Here is an 18,114-nt window from a genome sequence, read left to right as displayed (position 1 = left end):
CAGTTGATCTCACTGAGCAGAAAACTGGTTTTCTAGTTATGGTTTGAACTATCCTTGTCCTCATTTATACTTTGTACAGTCCATTTGAATTTGGGTAATTAGTAAGGCACTATTTATAAAATATTCTTTAGGCAAAAAAGAAAATACCCAGAGAATCTTAATGAAAGAAGAAGAAACTATATGGCACTACAAAAATAGAAAGTATTGGCCTATTGTGCTTGCAGATTGTTGCATTTTTCTGTTTCCAAATGGTGTAAAGACAGGAAAAAAAGAAAAACCCACACGCGCACAAAACTTTTTTAACATCACCTAAACATAAAGAGAGGCATTCTCTATTCCTAAATTGTTCAACACAAGTAGATTTCACATGAAAAATGGGTCTGCTTAATTGAAAATTGAGACAGGAAAATGTAGTAAACATAAATATGTTCAGTATAATTACAAAATACCCCTTTAATGTGTTAAAATCTAACTGCCTTGTAATGGCAGTGATGAGGATTTGCATACCGATCATATCCTTCATCCAGAATGTTGCCACAATACCCTAAGTATAAGCCTCAAACCCGAGAAAACTGTGCTCTTCACTCAGAGGCAGCAACTGTCTCACATTCCCAGCAGGCTGCCAACCAAGAACAGCACCCCTCACGGCGACACAGAGCATGGCAGTGAGAAAACAGGGGAGGACACACCGCAGGGTTTACTCCCCTGGGTCCACTGACCTGGGTGACCGTCCTTGCCCTGATTCTCATGAAAACTCAGAGAGTCTCAGAGAAGTAGGAGTGGCAAAAATATCGCCTTTTAACAAATGTGCAAAGTTGATCTAAAATGACCTCAAATGGTCAGTGTTTTTTCTGCGGGTCTATTTCAGGAAAAATAAAGTCACCAGTATTTATATATATGTAACCTAAGTACTGATCAAGTCAATTTTAGAAACAGACACATAAAATGGAAATACATCTATTTCTTTCTCTTTAACTTCTTGAAATAGATCTAAGTACCAGCATGCTTTCTTACACATCCTGCCTAGATCTTCCCACTCACGTATGTATTTGTGGAAAGGATCCTGATTGAACAATCAAGTTAGGGTTAGATTCCTGAAACTACAACTGTATTTCTGGGCATGTGTCCACAAATGTGACTCAGGTAGTTCCCCATGTGCAAAAATAGTCCTTTGCATATACAGAAGTCTTTATTTATGTAGGAAGAATAGCAAATACTCCTAACATCTCTATAGCAATTTATATTTTTATAAGCAACTTTTATACCTCACTTCATTGTAGCATAAAACAAATCAGACTAGGAACTATTATAATACCCCATTTACAGATAAGGAAACTGAGGTGAAAAGAGACCAGGGTTGCTCAACTAGTGAGAAAAAAGTCAGAGTTGGAGGTGGCATTGCCTTTCAGGCATGAAGGACCACAGGCGTGAGGACGATGATTTGAGGGTGGGTTCAGCCACTGCCTTCCTGTTTTGTGTCTCATCACCTTTTCCTCTCTCCTGGTTATTCCCATTCATAGCACATACCCATTGTGGGATTTTTCCTCCTCATCTTCATAACCTCATCCTATTGTCATGAGCTTGGCTGTGCAAGAACCTTAACTTTATTTTACACTTCATTTTTATTTTGGCTCCAAATGTGGCCCTCCTTGAAAGTATGCGGCGTGAAGTATCTGGTACAAGTCAGGCAACCCCATCAATTAGCAGGACCTCCCGACTCTGGTCTGGCTACAGAAGTTGCATGAGGCACTGGGGAGGGGCATCTGGTCTGGGGCCCACTCCTCTTTCTGTTGTCTCACACCACGTGGACCTTGAGAAGCATCCAGGGCCTATCTACCTGGAAAAGGAGGCAGACCCAGGTGAAGTTGCTCTCAGTTTCTACACACTTCTAGAATGTTTCCATATCCTAATTTCGTTCAGGCCCCTTCTCTCAGAGACACACGATATCTAAGTTTCCTTTAGATTTTCTTCCAACTCCCAGTCCAGGGTTTGGTTTGGTTTGGTTTGGTTTGATTTGGTTAGGAAAGCAGTAGAGGAAAGGCATGGTGAACAGAAAAACTTTGTTCTCACTCTCAGGTGGTCGCTAAAATCCATTATCAAATTTATGAATGACTTTTGAAACTCAAAAGCTAGTCCTCTGTCCTTTATTTCTGCCTCCCGAGACAGTGATCCCCTTCAAGATTTAGCTCCTCACAGAGGGGTCAAGAGGCATAAGGGAATACCTTATTACCTTACTGAGGGGCAATTTTCTCTTGGTAGCAGTAGCTAATTTTTCTTAGTTCTCATATGTATATGTACGAGGCACTTTGCTAGCATTTTACATATGTTATTTCATTCAAGCCACAACTCTATAAAGTGGGAGAATCTGAGGTCCAGAGAGGGTAATTTACTTGCCTAAGGTCACACAGCTTAAAAGTGGTGGAGCTGAGATTTGAATTCATTTGTTTATTCATTCATTCATTCAGTCGACAAATGTTTATTAGCCCCTACTATGGAGCAGACGCCCTACTAGGTGCTGGGGATACAACTGTGAACAAGGCAGATTTCTGCCCACATGGAGCTGACACTCTAGTGGGAGAACAGAAGACATGAAAGTAGGTAAATTTCCAACAGCTATAAGTTCTATGAAGAAAATAAAACACCTAAACCCAGACATATTGTCCCCAGAGCCTATGCTTGAAACTACTGCTCCTCATTCTCTTGGGGATAATTATGGGGGAGAGGGGTAGCATTCACTCTGCCACAATCCCTCCCCTCTCCCTCTACCCGTTAGAATTAATGATCTATTTGAATAATATGTACAGAAGTATGTAGTGATCTGAGTTGGACACACAGGAATTTCCCTAAGTGGTTATTTCACATTTATATCCTGTCAGACAAGCTTATAATCAGTAGATAGATCAGATCTTTTCCTCTCTTCCTTTTTCCCTTTCTTCCTCTCTCTCACTCACTTCTTTCTTTCATTTGTTCACTCATTCATCTGTTTTTTCAATAAAATTTCGGAAATGCCTGCTAGGTGCCAACATTGTGTTTGTGTGTTGGAATCAACAAGACAAATAAGAAATGGTCCCTGCCCTCAAGTAGTTTACAATCTGGTGGTCCCAGAAATATAAATTAACAAAGACATGACCTTTCAAAACACTGTCACCATGTAAAGGCATCTGGCTCACTGGGGACGAAGGAGAGAATCTCTGTTTCACGGCAACCGGAACCTCTGGGTCTCGAACGCCAACTGAACAGTTGACGATGAGTGTCTTTCTTTCTGAAACACTCTCCAGCCTACTTAGCTCTCCAAACTTTTGTAGGCAAATCCATCCTTTCCTGAGATCCCAAGAAAGGCCAAGCACAAGACTCCTTATTAATATTTGAATAATATAAAAAAGATTTGAAAATCATCTCTGTGTAAAAATTCTTTGAGTGTTATCTCTGGAACATTATCTCCAAATGACTCTCTGATTGATCAAATACCTGCCTGCCCCCAATACCATCAGTTGTATGTGTGAAAGTATTCACTAATATTAGTCTAATCATATATTGTGGGTTAATATTCTGTGATCCAAAGGCAGAAAAACATTTGAAATTATCTATAAGTGTCTGCCTTTTACAAAGGCTGATTTCAAAACAATGTGGCACAATGATTTGGAGATTTGTCAAAAAGTTCTATCCCTTTTACAAAGCCATTTAGAATGCAACTGATAAATCCACACAATGGATGGATACCAAAATTGTTCTAAAGAAAATGATTTAGGGCAAATGATTGGCTAAAGGAATTTCCTGAAGAATGTTCGCAAACACTAATAAAAATATTATAGTTTCCTGCACCTTAGGACATAAAAACTGTACCAGGGTAGAAGACCAGTTTTGAAAAACCAATCACAGAAAAACCTGGGTAATTGTTTTTACTAAATTCATCCATGCGTCCAGCAAAAAACAAAAATATGTATTTTGAACGTATTACATACCAGTAGGGAAAATGATGAATGTAAAAAGTTATATATGTCCAAGTCCTTACCCTCAGTTATTACCTAGAAGGAGAGATAAAACCTAAATTTGTATGACTATAATCAACATAACAGTATACTCAAATAGGAAATATGACATATTATCTTGCTAATTGAATATTTAGCAAAAATCTGATGAGAGTTTAAACTCTAGTGCTTTTTAAATCTGCAAGCCAGGAAGTGTGATTAACATTTTTATTTTGTCTCTGAAACCTATCCTTTTTGAACTCTGAGGTGATATTCATTGTATCTGAAATATCCTGTTGTATATCCATTAGGGAAAGTAGAGGAATAATCCTGGCAAAGAATGGGAGTCAATAACGGGATATGCCAGTGGCCTAGTTTAGCTGAAGTCTGTGTAGAGTAATAACAGCCATGGAAGTTCAGCCTGTCATGGCTCTGACCATCCAGCAGGAGAGTTTGAGCCTTATTAGTAATGGCAATGGGAAAGCTTAAGGATTTTTGAGAAAAGAATGAGATAATTAAAGGGGGCTTTGATAGGAGTCATCTGGAAATGGTTTGGAATGACTAAAGGGGTTGAGGGACTGGAGGGGAGAGAACAGTTAGGAGGTGGGAGATAATAGAAAATAGATATATTGGCCTCTGCCCCTGGTGCCTGGCACAGGGCTCCTGAAACCCTTGTCAATTCCTAAGTGATAAGAGGACTCGGAGCATCTTTTGTTCTAATGAAGCCACTGTTGGTGGGATCCTGGAGGCTCCTGGATGGGGGATGGTCACTAGAAAGGCCAAGCCGTGCCTAGAAGCTTGGAATTTTCAACCTCAACCTCTATTCTCTAGAGAGGGGAGAAGGGCTGGAAATGGAGTTGATAATTAACCATGCCTACATGAGGAAGCCTCCATAAAATCCCAGTAGTAGCAGGGGATTCAAAGAGCTTCCAGGTGAGTGAACACATCCACGTACCGGGAAGGTGATGCACCCCAACTCCAAGGGGACAGAAGCTCCTGCACTCAGAACTCTCCCAGACTTCGCCCTATGTGTCTCTTCACCTGTCTATTCATCTATGTCCTTTATCATATTCTTCAGTAAACAGGTAAACGTAAGTAAGTATTTCCCTGAGTTCTGTGAGCCACTTTAGAAAATTAATTGAATCCCAGGAAGGGGTCATCGGAACCTCAGATTTATAGCTCATGTGTCAGAAGCATAGATGACAATCTGGATTTGCAATTGACATCTGAATGGGGTGGGAACATTCTTGTGGGACTGAGCCCTTAACCTGTGCGGTCTGATGCTATCTCCAGGTAAATGGTGTCAAAATTGAATTGAATTGAGTTAAATTATAGGACAACCAGCCAATGTCACAGAATCGCAGATTGTAGAGAAACCCCCTCCCCACGCATCTGATGTCAGAAGTGTTGTGAGTGTGGTAGTGATACGAAAGGAAACAAGAAACACAGAAGGAAGGGTTGGAGGTTTTTCCTAACTCAGGACGTCAAGGCAGACTGTGGTTGAGATGCTTACTTATAAAAAAGATTTATTAGTTCCATTGTAGCCTCAAATTATCCAGAGAGCTAAACAAATCACAGCTAATCCATTGTTAATGCAACCACCATGAGTCAGACAGTGACTGCCATTGAAGCCACTGGGACCTAGATGCAAGAGTCTAAGAACTACACTCACAGGAAGAAGCAGTAGGACTTGGAGAATCATTCCATGAAAAGGCAGATTATGAGAAGAGGAGGAATCAAAGATGGTTCCGAGATTATAAATCTGTGACTTAGCAAAAGGGTAGGACCATAAGGGAAATAAGGAAGTCAGGAGGAAGTTTGGGGATAAAAATATTGATGTGGGTTTTAGAAATGTTGAACTGGAGACACTAGTGGGATATCTATGTTGGGATGAACAGCCAACAACTGGGAGCACAAAACAAGAGCCCAGGAGAGAGGAGAGATGGAGATAGATATTACTGATATGTCTATGTAGCGGGGCTAATTGATGGAAGTAGAGCTGAGGTCATCCAGAAAGAGAAAAGAGAGGTTCTGTCTTGTTATATTAGTTTGTCTTTCAATGCAAGCTCCAAACAAAAGATCATGAAGAATATTTTTTTCTTCCAGTTTTATTGAGATATAATTAACATATAGGACTGTATAAACTTAAGGTGTACAGCATAATGACTTGACTTACATACATCGTGAAATGATTACAAGTTCAGGGACCATCCATCATCTCATATGGATACGAAATTAAGGAAATAAAAAAATTTTCCTTGTGATGAGAACTCTTAGGATTTATTCTCATAATGACTTTCACATATAACATATAGCAGTATTAATCATGTTTATCATGTTGTACATTATATCCCTAGTACTTATTTATCTTATAACGAAGTTGGTACCTTTTGATGGTCTTCATCCACTTCTTTCTCCTTCCACCCCTGCGTGAAGAATATTGAGAATATTGTATAGATTTCATGAAGCCATCATTTCTCATCCATCTCTGTACTTCCAGGACTGATTTCCTCTACCTCCAAACTCAATGTCCCAAACATCCTCAACTATCTTTAGTACCCAGAACACACCATGCTCTTTCTTTCAGCTCTTCTAAGAACACTTTTCTCTCCTCCTTAAACTGGCTGGGCTTATTCACCCTTCAAGTTGTCATTTATCAATTGTACAGGAAATCTTTCCTGGACCTTCAAATCACTTAGTACTGCTACCAAAATATTTACCGCATTGTACTTTAATTAATTATTTACTGCTATTTACTGGCCGGGCTCCCTGAGCTTTATGAGGGCAGAATTTCTGTCTGTCTTCCATTATTACATTCCCAGCACCTAGAGCAGTGTCTGGGTCAGAATAAGCACTTAAAATTAGTTGCTGAATCAATGGATGAATGCACAGATAAATGAGTGAATAAAAGGCAAATAATATTATTCCAAATAATAATAATAATAATAATAATAATAATGCTTTGTAGCTTCTTCATGGCCTAGAATAGTGCTGGGCTTAAAGAACACTTGGGGGAATTATTAAGTGGCAACACCTTTCTGTAAAATGGGCTGCTTTTTAAATAAAAACAACAAACCATACTGGCCAGGTGTGGAAAAGATAGGCAAATGTTACATAAATATTTGAAATATAATCAAGTGTACCACTGCTTGCATCACCAGCATCCCTAAGAACAGTCATCTGACTCATGAGCTAGAATTAACAACCAGATTAGCTGCGGTCTGTATCCTTTCTTGAAACTGGCAAGTGCCAGCTCTAAATTACTACCAGAGTTCACACAGAATCAACAAAATACAATCTTCTTTAGGAGAAAGTATACCTGTTACAAAGACACCATTGCCCCACACAGAGAACACCACAGCCTGGAAATCCCACAGTTTGGAACGCTATCTGAAACATGTCCTTTTCTGTGGAACAGAAGTTATCCAGGTCAAGCCTTCTGGGCAGGGGCCAGTAAGAGCAGTCATTTTGCAAACAGGTTAGTAGATTCCACTTTTGTAAATTTGGTCCATGATTAGAGGTAGGGGTGCTGGATTAGGGAAATCTTGTTTAGGATTATGGAGTTTGCCACATCCTAGCTTCCAATCAAACCCTTATTAGTCTAAATTGCTGCCATTTCCACCTGAACGGTTAGTTGTTAATACCCTTGTCTACGATGAAGCATATACAGGAATGAAGTACACTTCCTAAAAGGCAAAACTATGTTCTTGGTTTTATTGTGTGTCCATAGGCTTTTTCTCTTTTCCTTCTATACCTCCTCTAAGTGACTACCAAGAAAACAGTTTCAACCACTATCACTTGAGGACTTTTATTTTTCAGAGTTGCTTGCTGGGATGTTATTTCTAGGTTTTTGCTGGATACCTCCACCTACATGTCCTATAGATGCTTCAAAATCAAGGCATCTAAAAGGGAACTCATCCTCCTCTACTGCCTCTTTCTGTTGACATCATAACATCTGTCAAGTCTCTTCATATCATCTTTAACTCTTCATTTTCTCCCATACCAAATAGGGTACCACATCCTATGGATTCTACAAATACTTCCTGCATCCTGTCTCCCTCTCCTTCATCCCCATGGTTGGTGTTTTATCCAGGCCATCATCATCTCCTGTCTAAACTATTCCTACAGAAATATTCATTTGATTGTTTCCCTTCCACTTTCACCTTAAATATTCTTTCTTTTATTTTGTTCAACCTTTCTCTAACTTATTCCTCAGTCTGTCATCAAGTCATACTTCTAAAACATAGTTTGAAGCAATTCATAAATACCATGCTCAAAACCTTTTCCAGACTACCAATATTATTCCCACTCTTTCACATGACATTACATGATCAATGCCTTCCATGATCTGGTCCCAGCTCTCTGTATTCACCACTGACCTGTGTTTCTGCCACCCAACACATTCACAGATCCAAAGCACATTTTGTGTTTAGTTTAGTCTATGATTCAATTGTACTACCTGATTTTTTTAAATTAAAAATATCAAGGTTTGCGTTTATTTTTTTTTGCTCAAAGTAGTCAGTGGGCATGAGAACATCCCTCCAGCTGCTGCTTAAGCAGAAGCTAATGGGTGAAGATCACGGGAACCCCTGATCTGAGCTTGTAAAATGCTAAGGCAACAGGTTAGGGGAAACTCTGCTCCTTTCCTTCAAAGCCTGCAAAGCCATGTTTGAGGAGACCAGATGTTCATCAAGCAATGGGATTAAGGCATGTTTTATACTTAGAATACTGACTCATATCTGGAATATATAGTAGTCAATCTTTTTTGCCAATACTTTAGATGTTAATGAGTATCTACTAAGTGCTATGCACAGAGGGCTAAAGAAAAAAATTGTGAGATATTCCTTGCCCGTAAAGAAGATTATGGTCTGGTGCAAGGGACAGATGGATTTATAGCTAACAAAACACAGAGCAGTGAGAGATGTCATATGACCAAGTGTTACAGGGACTCCAAAGAGTGGGAGAAAGTATTTTGGGTGTGAAGTATGGGAGTAGAATTCTGGAAACACTTATTCAAAGAGGTGGCATTTTGAGCCAAACCTGATAGGATGGGAAGGATTTAGCCAATCATATCAGAGAGCTGGAAAGATAGGCTAATTTGAGTCTATAAAACACAAAGGAAGGAACGCATAGGGGTCTTCTGGGACCAGTGTGCAGTTAAGAGATAAGCCTAGCAAGGCAAGAGTATATCAAATAAAAGGGGAACTTCAAATGCCATGCCTAGAAATTTGAACTTTATTCTAAAAAGTGTGGGGTCTGGAAGGTTTTTGAGCATAAGAATAACATGACCAGAGGCATATAAGGTTACTTGTCTTGTGCTTTACTTTTCTCTTAATTTTTTATTATTTTCAACACATATTTTTGCTTTAAAGTCTTCTTCTCTCAGCAGCTCATGTTCTCTGGTCATTGCATTCGTCAGCTCCTCGGCCTTCTTTTCCTCAGCCCCATGTGTGAATGGGGGTGGGAGGATTACACTGTGTGAGCCACCGAAGCACTGACTCCCAGACCAAGAGAAATTGAGCAGGGCTAAGTGAACGCAATTTATTGTTCCTGGCAACTTGGAAGCACAATAAATGTAAATACACTGTTAGGTCATAGCAATGCTGTTTTAATTCCATATTCAAATGACACTATTAACCAATCCTTAATTCCATGCAAACCATTTTTTTGGTTTTAGGTGAAACTGTATTAAAGGACCTTACTCCACTTGTGATTATCTTCATGTAGCTTACAATACAGCTAAAGGGGACTTGGTGAGATCCATCCTCTACCCCTGGCATCTGAACTTCGAACTGTACAATGATGCCTTCAAGTTCATAGTGTTCCTGGCCTTCCTTGGAGTCATGGGTTTCTCCTATGCCCTTGATGTATATATGTACCATGGAGTAAGTACTTGGGGTAAGCCTTTTTAATAGCATAGCTTTCTCAAGGAGCTTAACCTAACTCAAAAGGGTTTCCTCTAAGTCCCATCATTCTGAATCAATATCATCCAATAGAGCTTTTTAGGATGATGAAAATATTCTATATATCTACACTGTCCAACTTGGTAGTCCTTAACTACGTGTTCATTGAGCACTTGAAGTGTGCTTGGTGTAACTGAGGAAATGAATTTTCAGTTTTATTTCTTTTTAATTAATTTAAATTTAAATAGCCACATGTGATTAGTGGAAATTATGTTGAAAGGTGCAACTATCAAAAGCTGCAAAGTTCACGGCTCCTTTCACCACTTGGATGGGAGAAAGAGGTTACTGCATGTGTGGCATTTGTGATATCCAAGGCCAAATAGTTTCAGAGAAAATACATGTTTCTCAAGCCTGATAGGATGGGGAAGATTCAGTCAATCACATCAGAAAGCAGGAAGAATATACTAATTTGAGTGAGCAAAATGCAAAGGAAGAAAAAGCACACAGGGTTTCTGGAACCAGAAAGCAATTTAAAAATAAGTCTAGCAAGTAGGATTAGATCAGATTGCAGGGGATCTTGGATGCCATGCCTAGAAGTTTGGACTGTTTGAGAGTGTTGAAGTATGTGAGTGGGTACATCATCCAGGGAATACCAAACATACCATACAGTCAATGAGTTGCCCTGTGTTCTTGTTAGGTTCCGAGATGAAATTAAATGTCTACTTTTACAGAGCTGTGTACTGAATGGATCTCCACTTCCCTTTTTAAGCTTCACGATGTCTGGTTTCATTTGGATGTCTCTCTGAATAGTTGTAATGGCTGTAGAGGAAAGGGTTGTGATAAATGATCTCTGAGGTCTTTTCTGGTGCTGAGATTCTGATTTTGTTATGAGCCGTGCAGTCTTTTCTGTAAGATATGCTGGGATCTTAGCACTGTGGGCTTATAGGGGAGAATAAAACATTGTGAATAAAAGGATCCAAACACAGGTATGAAACTGGGGTTGGGTGGCCTCCTTACAATGCTCAGTGATGGCATAGAAATGTGTGTGTGTGTTGAGTGGGGGAGAGGCAAAGACAGTCACAAGAATTTCAAGGCAATGTTCATGCTCAAACTTGAGCTCTGCACAGTCATTTCAATCTGAAATAAGCTCCCAGGGAGCATTTATAGGGGAAGGGAGGGCAGAGGAGGCCAGGGAATGTTGGCACCGGGAGAATGGAGCTTGGAAAGAGCGAGGCAGAATGTCGAAGCCGGTGGGGCTGGAATTTGAGGCAGTGTGCCAGTTTCATCTGGGATGCAGGAGCACTGAGCAGGAAAACCAGCAAAAAGCCCTCTCCTATGGACCAGGAAACCCTGGCAGTGGATTGGGTATGAAGGTTTCTTGGGCAGGACTCAACATCCAATACACACCAAAGCAGTGTACTCATTGCACACCCCATCTTCTTGTAGGTCAGAACTTGTGGACCTGTTGGCTGCCTCTATCTGCACTGGCTCAGCATTAGGCAGGGATGAGACCTCAGGGTTAAAACTCCTCTGTGGCTGGGATTGGGAAAATCAGGGAATGATGGATTTTGCAATAAACTAGAATTGGCCCAAAGATGTATCTAGTAGCCATTGCTACTGAACTTGAATCTGTGTTTCCAATACTGAAAAGAGAACTTTATGGCTAAAATTACAGTAATGTCATGAAAACCTAGGCAAGGTTGTAGAGGGAAAGCCCTTAATCAACAGAGCATGGGAACATTAAGCAACCTATGATTTGATCTTGACCGCGCCCTTATTAGTCCTGTGAGCCTTGGTAGATTTGCCTGGAATCCTGACTCCATGAGACCTGGCTTGTTAATATGACATACCAGTAACACATTTGTGCTCTCGAGTTGAATAGACTAGGGTCTACATCCTCACTATTTAACCAGCATGTGGCCTTGGGAATGCTGTTTAATTTTTTAAGTCTCTATTGCCTCTACCATTCAATAGAGAAAATAACAGTATTTACATCACAAGGTGGTTGTGATGGGTAACTAAATAGTATATGTACACAGTGCCTGTCCCAGCGTGTGTGTCCAGTGAGAGCAAGCTACTTTTATTATTGGCTTCCCCAGAGCAGTTGATATACACTGAGAAGTTGGCAGAGTCTTGGTCCTAGTTTTTATCAGGTCGCCATGCATTCAGTGTGTGTGCTGAGCACCTCCTCTGTGTCAGAACTGTGCTAGGCTCTGCATCTATAGATGAGTAAGATGAATGCCAAGATGACTTCAAAGATGAAGAAGGCACAGCTGCTGCGCCCGAGGAGTTTGTAGGCTAGTGGGGGAGGGAGATTCATAAGCCTACAGTCAAGCCATGTGTGAAATGTTACAACTCAGGACCAAGCCCAGTGCCCAGGAGTCCAGAGGGTGTGAGGACATCTGATGAGCAGAGAAGGGGTGGCACTCTGGTTGGAGGGAAGGCTCAGTGGAGAGAAGCAGGGTCAAGAAGGACAGTAAGACGTGGGGTGGTGATCCGGGGTCTCTTTTTTTTTTTATAAATTTATTTATTTATTTTTGGCTGTGTTGGGTCTTCGTTTCTGTGCGAGGGCTCTCTCCAGTTGCGGCGAGCGGGGGCCACTCTTCATCGCGGTACGCGGGCCCCTCACTATCGCGGCCTCTCTTGTTGCGTAGCACAGACTCCAGACGCGCAGGCTCAGTAGTTGTGGCTCACGGGCCCAGCCGCTCCGTGGCACGTGGGATCCTCCCAGGCCAGGGCTCGAACCCGCGTCCCCCGCGCTGGCAGGCGGACTCTCAACCACTGCGCCACCAGGGAAGCCCCGGGGTCTCTTTTGTTTTGCAGTGGAAGACAATTTGTTGATTCCTCAGGCACAGCCAAGAGAACACTCAGTCCCACCAAGACAGCTGGCTCACAGTGACTATTCTGAGCTTCTAGAACCCCAGAGATGCAGCAGGAGATGGTGCCAGGAAGGGTTCTGGCCCTCTCTGCCAGGCCAACCTGTATGCCCTTCCCCTCCCCAGGTGTCTCCAAAAGATCCTGCAGCCATGGCCCTGCTCCTCCTCCCCGTGATGTCCCTCCTGTGTTGCCAGCTGCCCTCCCTGACCACAGGGATCATGTATGCACAAAGGAGGCTGAAGAAAAAGAAAATCTTCTGTATCTCCCCACAGAGAATCAATATGTGCAGGCAAATCAACCTCGTGAGCTTTGACAAAGTATGAGCTAAACTTTCCAGGTTGGAGGTTAAAGATCTCAAGACACAGCCGAGCTGGGAAGTCTGTCTAGTCCAGCACCCTCGTGGGACAGATGGGCACACGGAGGCCATGAGGGTCACACGGGGAGCTAGTGCGAGATCACATTCTAGAAGCCCGCTTTCCTGAGTCCTGAGGAAGTGGTTTAGCCATCACATCATGAATTTCTTCCCTGTCAAATTGAATATTTTCGTGCCTATTTTGGGATTCAAAACCGTCTCTTACTGTAATAACTTTTCTGATTGACTCTATTTTTTCAGGCAAAACTTATGAGGAACATTTCTATTCCCCAAAGTTCTTTGTCCAGAGCTTCAGCGAGCATATTCCTTTCTCCTCCGCTGCTTCTTTTTAGGAAAGGGAGGCAGGGGGCTTCCACCCGTGTTTACCCACTCTGGCCCCTCTTTTCTCCTTTGCTTCCCAGGGTATCAAGACTCAGGACTGGGGCGGGTTGCCTGTGCTTAGGGCCTGGAAAGGTGGCAGAAGGGGAGTATGTCCAGAGGAGGGGACAGCTGCTATGGGACGGGTCCCAGGACCCCTCTCCATGGCTCTCCCACGGGGGACCTGGAGGGGCTGTAGCGTCAGCTGCCTTAGCTCGGGTAGCCAGTTCACCCACTGGGTGCCTGGCCTGGTCCCTCCATGTCTTCGGTTCATTTGTATGAGAATAATTGATAAAGGCCTTGCCACTTTTTCGTTAACCCTCATCGGCAGAGAGTGCCATTAATGAGATGAGCTCTTGAGAAGCTCATGTATAGCTGAGGAAGCGGGTAAAAGGGAAGCATGGACGATGAAAATGCAGTGAAATGCGTGCTGAGGAGAGGTGTGAGCCAAGCATTGGTGTGCAGTTACCTGCCACGGGTGGGCGGTCACCTCTGAGCTGTGGCTTTGGTTGTCAGACAGGATGGGCCCCATGGCGAGCAGCCCAGCATCACAGGGATGCCAGAGCTGCAGCAGGCGGGGAGCAGGACCCTGGATGGCGAGAACATGGCCGTGTTGTGGGGTTGCAGCTGGAGTGGAGGAGCCCAACTGCTCAGGGCATGATGTGCTAAGCTAAAGAGTGGGGCCTGGTGGTGGAGGAGAATGGGAGCCCTTCTCATTTTTTAGGAAGATGGTGATATCGCTATAGGCATGTTTTATTTATTCCACCTGGGGAATTGGTGAGAAAGGATGAAAGGGAGCTAGCACTGAGTCAGGAGGCTACCGTGGCACAATGGAAGAGATGGCTCCTTGTCCTAGACAAGGAGGGTGGGAATAGACAGCAGAAGACAAGCTGGAGAGACGGTCCCCAGGTGGAAGCGGCATAGCTCTTACATTAGTTCAGTTCTGTTCTTTTCTAGTTTCCTTTGACAAAGAAGGTCCTGTAAGGTTAACTTAACTGTAGCTTCCTTTTAGATGCAGGGCCAAAGAACAGCCCCTGATAGGGATTCCTGTTACTCACCCAGCAGCCTCCCCAGTGTCTGAATATAGGAGGGAGATTTAGAAAATGTGTTCATTACATATCTCTTTCTAACACGAATTTTTTCAGAGGTGTTTCCTTCCCTTAGAAAGCTTTTCCCTCCACATCCTCATGTGCTCCTTTGCTAGGCTGTCTTAGGTATGCTGAACAGCAGATGTGGCCAAACTCCGTATGTCATGATGGCATCTTGTTGTGCAAAGGACTCTTTTTTTTTTTTAATAATTTTTTAAAAAATTTTATTTATTTATTTATTTATTTTTGGCTGTGTTGGGTCTTTGTTTCTGTGCGAGGGCTTTCTCTAGTTGCAGCGAGCGGGGGCCACTCTTCATCGCGGTGCGTGGGCCTCTCACTATTGTGGCCTCTCTTGTTGCGGAGCACAGGCTCCAGACGCGCAGGCTCAGTAGTTGTGGCTCACAGGCCTAGTCGCTCCGCGGCATGTGGGATCCTCCCAGACCAGGGCTCGAACCCATGTGCCCTGCATTGGCAGGCAGATTCTCAACCACTGCGCCACCAGGGAAGCCCGCAAAGGACTCTTGATTGGGAATCGGCAAAATGAGAAACTAATCCTGAATTCGATACTAAGTTTCCATGTGACTTTTTAAGATAAGAAGGTTGAACTACAATGATCTCTGTTTCTTTCTTTCATTTCAACATGATGTTGAAATAAAGCCCTCCACAATTAATTGAATTTCCATCTAGTGTTATTTCAATTTAGAAGATATTCACCACTGGGCTTCTGAGTACATTTTTTCCCGTATATTTCTAGTTTACGTTGCTTTGTTATAAGTTCTTTAAAACAAGTTCTCTCTTCCTTTTCTATTCAATTCAGCCCAAGCCTGGGCTAGTATTTATGCTGTTTTCTTTTTCTATCTCATTCCCTTTAGAACAGCAACTATAATTTAGTTTTTTTTTTTTCCATTTATGGCTAGTTCTATTATATAAGGGTCATTTTCACAAAGAGAAATAACATGGTCCCGTATCTGTTTTGCTGCAGTATCATCTCTGTTTTCATGTTCAAGATATTGATGTTTAAAACATAATCTAATCATCAGGAAAACATTTCAGTTCGAATTAAGTTGCTAACTGTTTTTGAAATGGAGCAACTCAACAGCATTTGGAATCTAAACACACATGTTGGGGTCCTTATAAAATACAGGAGGGAAATGAAGCAGATAGTGTTTTATTTGGTTTTTTGTTTTGTTTTGTTTTGTGGTTTTTGTTCTTGAAGGAATAACTTCCACAAAGGCACGTTAGCGCTCCATGAAGTCCAAATGAATTAATGAAACAAACATTCCTTACCTCTTTAATCCAGAAGCCCAGTATGGACTTTGTCTCTCCACATGCTTTGCAGAATTCATTTAACATTTGTCATCTGGTGGAAGTCTCCAGATGGGCTGGATTCCGGTTCTTTCTCTCCAACCTACGGTTCCCTAGACCCTGGGGCTGCTCATTTCACCCCTAAGCTGAGAATGTCTCTACCTTATCTACTCAGTTGTAAGAAGTGAAAGCATTGTAAGCACTTCACTATAAAGCATGATGCTAATGCGATATGCTGTAATGATAGAAGATACCATTTGATAGAAAACTAGAAACTTCAGTGTCTTATACTGAGATGACCTTCAAGAAAAATAGTGTAAGAGACCCCAGGTGTCAGTGTTGAAGAGGATATTCCCTAGCGCTTGGCAGTGCTCTGCTTGGACTTGATAGTGCTGAGGCAGCAGTAACCACTTCCTTACTCTGACTGGGTGTTGAGCAGGCCTAATGCAATTGGCCTACTGCGTAAAGACACCGGGGTTTGTAATTAATAACTGACTGTGAAGCAATGAGCAAATTAAAAGTGCTGTGATAGTACTCAGTTCCATTTTGCTTTCTCTGTTACATTATCTGTCAAATAATTTCACATAGTACAGCAAATCAACTCTCTCAACCATTTTCTTCTTGATCTAACAGTAAAACCCATTCCTGGGCGTTAATTAATATCTATTATTAGCACTTTACTTCTCTCTGTAGCCTTAAAGCCCTTTATCAACATTTCATTATCAATCTGGACAGTCACCATGTCACCCATATTTTTAGGAAGATAGCTGTGAACCAGATGGCAGACTGGGAGCTAAATAGTCTTGCAAAGAAAGAAAAAAATTCCAAGCTCTGGTTTAGAAAGACAGCAGGTGCCAACTAAAAAGTCAAACTCAAGCTGGTTCTTGTTGGATTTCTATCCACTGAACCTCTCTCATTCAGCAACAGCGATGGTCACAACAATAAACAAACAAAAACAAAACACTTGCATTTTGTACTAATTAATGACTAGACTCACCTAATTTTCAACACGGTCTTTTGGGAATCATTTGTCACCTGCTGAATCTTTCTTTCAGGCGCTCTTCTCTGACTTAAAATTTGATGCTTACCAATAAGGGCTTGGCCAACATTTTATAATAAGTATAAATGGAGTATAACCTTTAAAAATTGTGAATTACTATATTATACATATGTAATTTATAGAATATTTACAACTATACTTCAATAAAAATAAAATATAAAAAAATAAAATTTAATTTAAAAAAGAATCTTTGAACAAATGGAAAATAAAAATTTTTTTAAATCTGTCTTGGAAGAAAAAAAAGAAAGCTAATGGAAAACTGAGTATCACATTTACTATAGATAAACACAATAATGAAAAAAATTTTTTTAATAAAATAAACATATTTAATGTTAAATAAAAGGGCTTAGGACAACTAAATATACTGTAATTTCTTAGGAGCTTGGGTTTTGTGTAAATCATGATATAATTAAAAGCTCTAAATCTGCTAAAACCCATTCTAATTATCTTGCAGACTGGCTCACTTATAGAAGATGAACTGGACCTCTGGGGGACTGTTCCTACTGCTGACAACTGGTAGGCCCTTTAGTGAAGACGGAGTGTGTGATTGGTGGGGCTACCCAGGTGACACTTCAATTCATCCTTCTTGTGTTGAGGGATGAATCTCACATAAAATATACTTAACAATTGGCTGGTACCAGCTCCCCACTAGTCTAATGTGCTAAATTAAATGAGTTCTAAGTTCAGAATCAGATGGGGAAAGTAGGTCTTCAAACTCCACCTGAAAAATGGAATAGAATAAAGTGGATGATTAGGTAGTTGAATGAATAAAAGAAAAAAGCAAAGAGTGAAATCAGGACTATGCTTAATTAAAAACTGCACAGACTTCCTGGGCAGCTTGTGAGGTAGGAAATCCAGAAAGGAAAAGCTCCATCTCCCCCCATCATGGAGTTCACACTCTAGTGGGATAAAAGTTGCAAATGCACCCACCTTCAATGTACTACACAGGCCAGGAAAAGAATTATGATTAAGGTACAGATAGCAGGATACAGAAGAAGACATAATAAAGACTGCTTGATAAAAAAAACCAAAAAACAAAAAAACACATTTCTGGGGCTTCCCTGGTGGCGCAGTGGTTGAGAATCTGCCTGCTAATGCAGGGGACACGGGTTCGAGCCCTGGTCTGGGAGGATCCCACATGCCGCGGAGCAGCTGGGCCCGTGAGCCACAGCTACTGAGCCTG

General features: G+C 41.6%; 1 protein-coding gene across 1 annotated transcript in view; it reads left to right on the top strand.

Annotated features, from left to right (window-relative positions):
• ATP13A5 (ATPase 13A5) overlaps positions 1-18,114 on the top strand; it is a 112,292-nt gene that overhangs the window by 36,830 nt on the left and 57,348 nt on the right. The window contains 4 exon segments of the mRNA XM_007195388.3: positions 7,276-7,446; positions 9,696-9,853; positions 12,874-13,065; positions 17,386-17,447. Coding sequence (XP_007195450.3) covers positions 7,276-7,446; positions 9,696-9,853; positions 12,874-13,065; positions 17,386-17,447 — 583 coding nt within the window.

This window comes from Balaenoptera acutorostrata, chromosome 4, assembly GCF_949987535.1.
Source record: "Balaenoptera acutorostrata chromosome 4, mBalAcu1.1, whole genome shotgun sequence".
Lineage (NCBI taxonomy): Eukaryota > Metazoa > Chordata > Mammalia > Artiodactyla > Balaenopteridae > Balaenoptera > Balaenoptera acutorostrata.
Note: the sequence above shows the minus strand (reverse complement) of the source record. Positions and strands in the feature narration are given on the sequence as shown.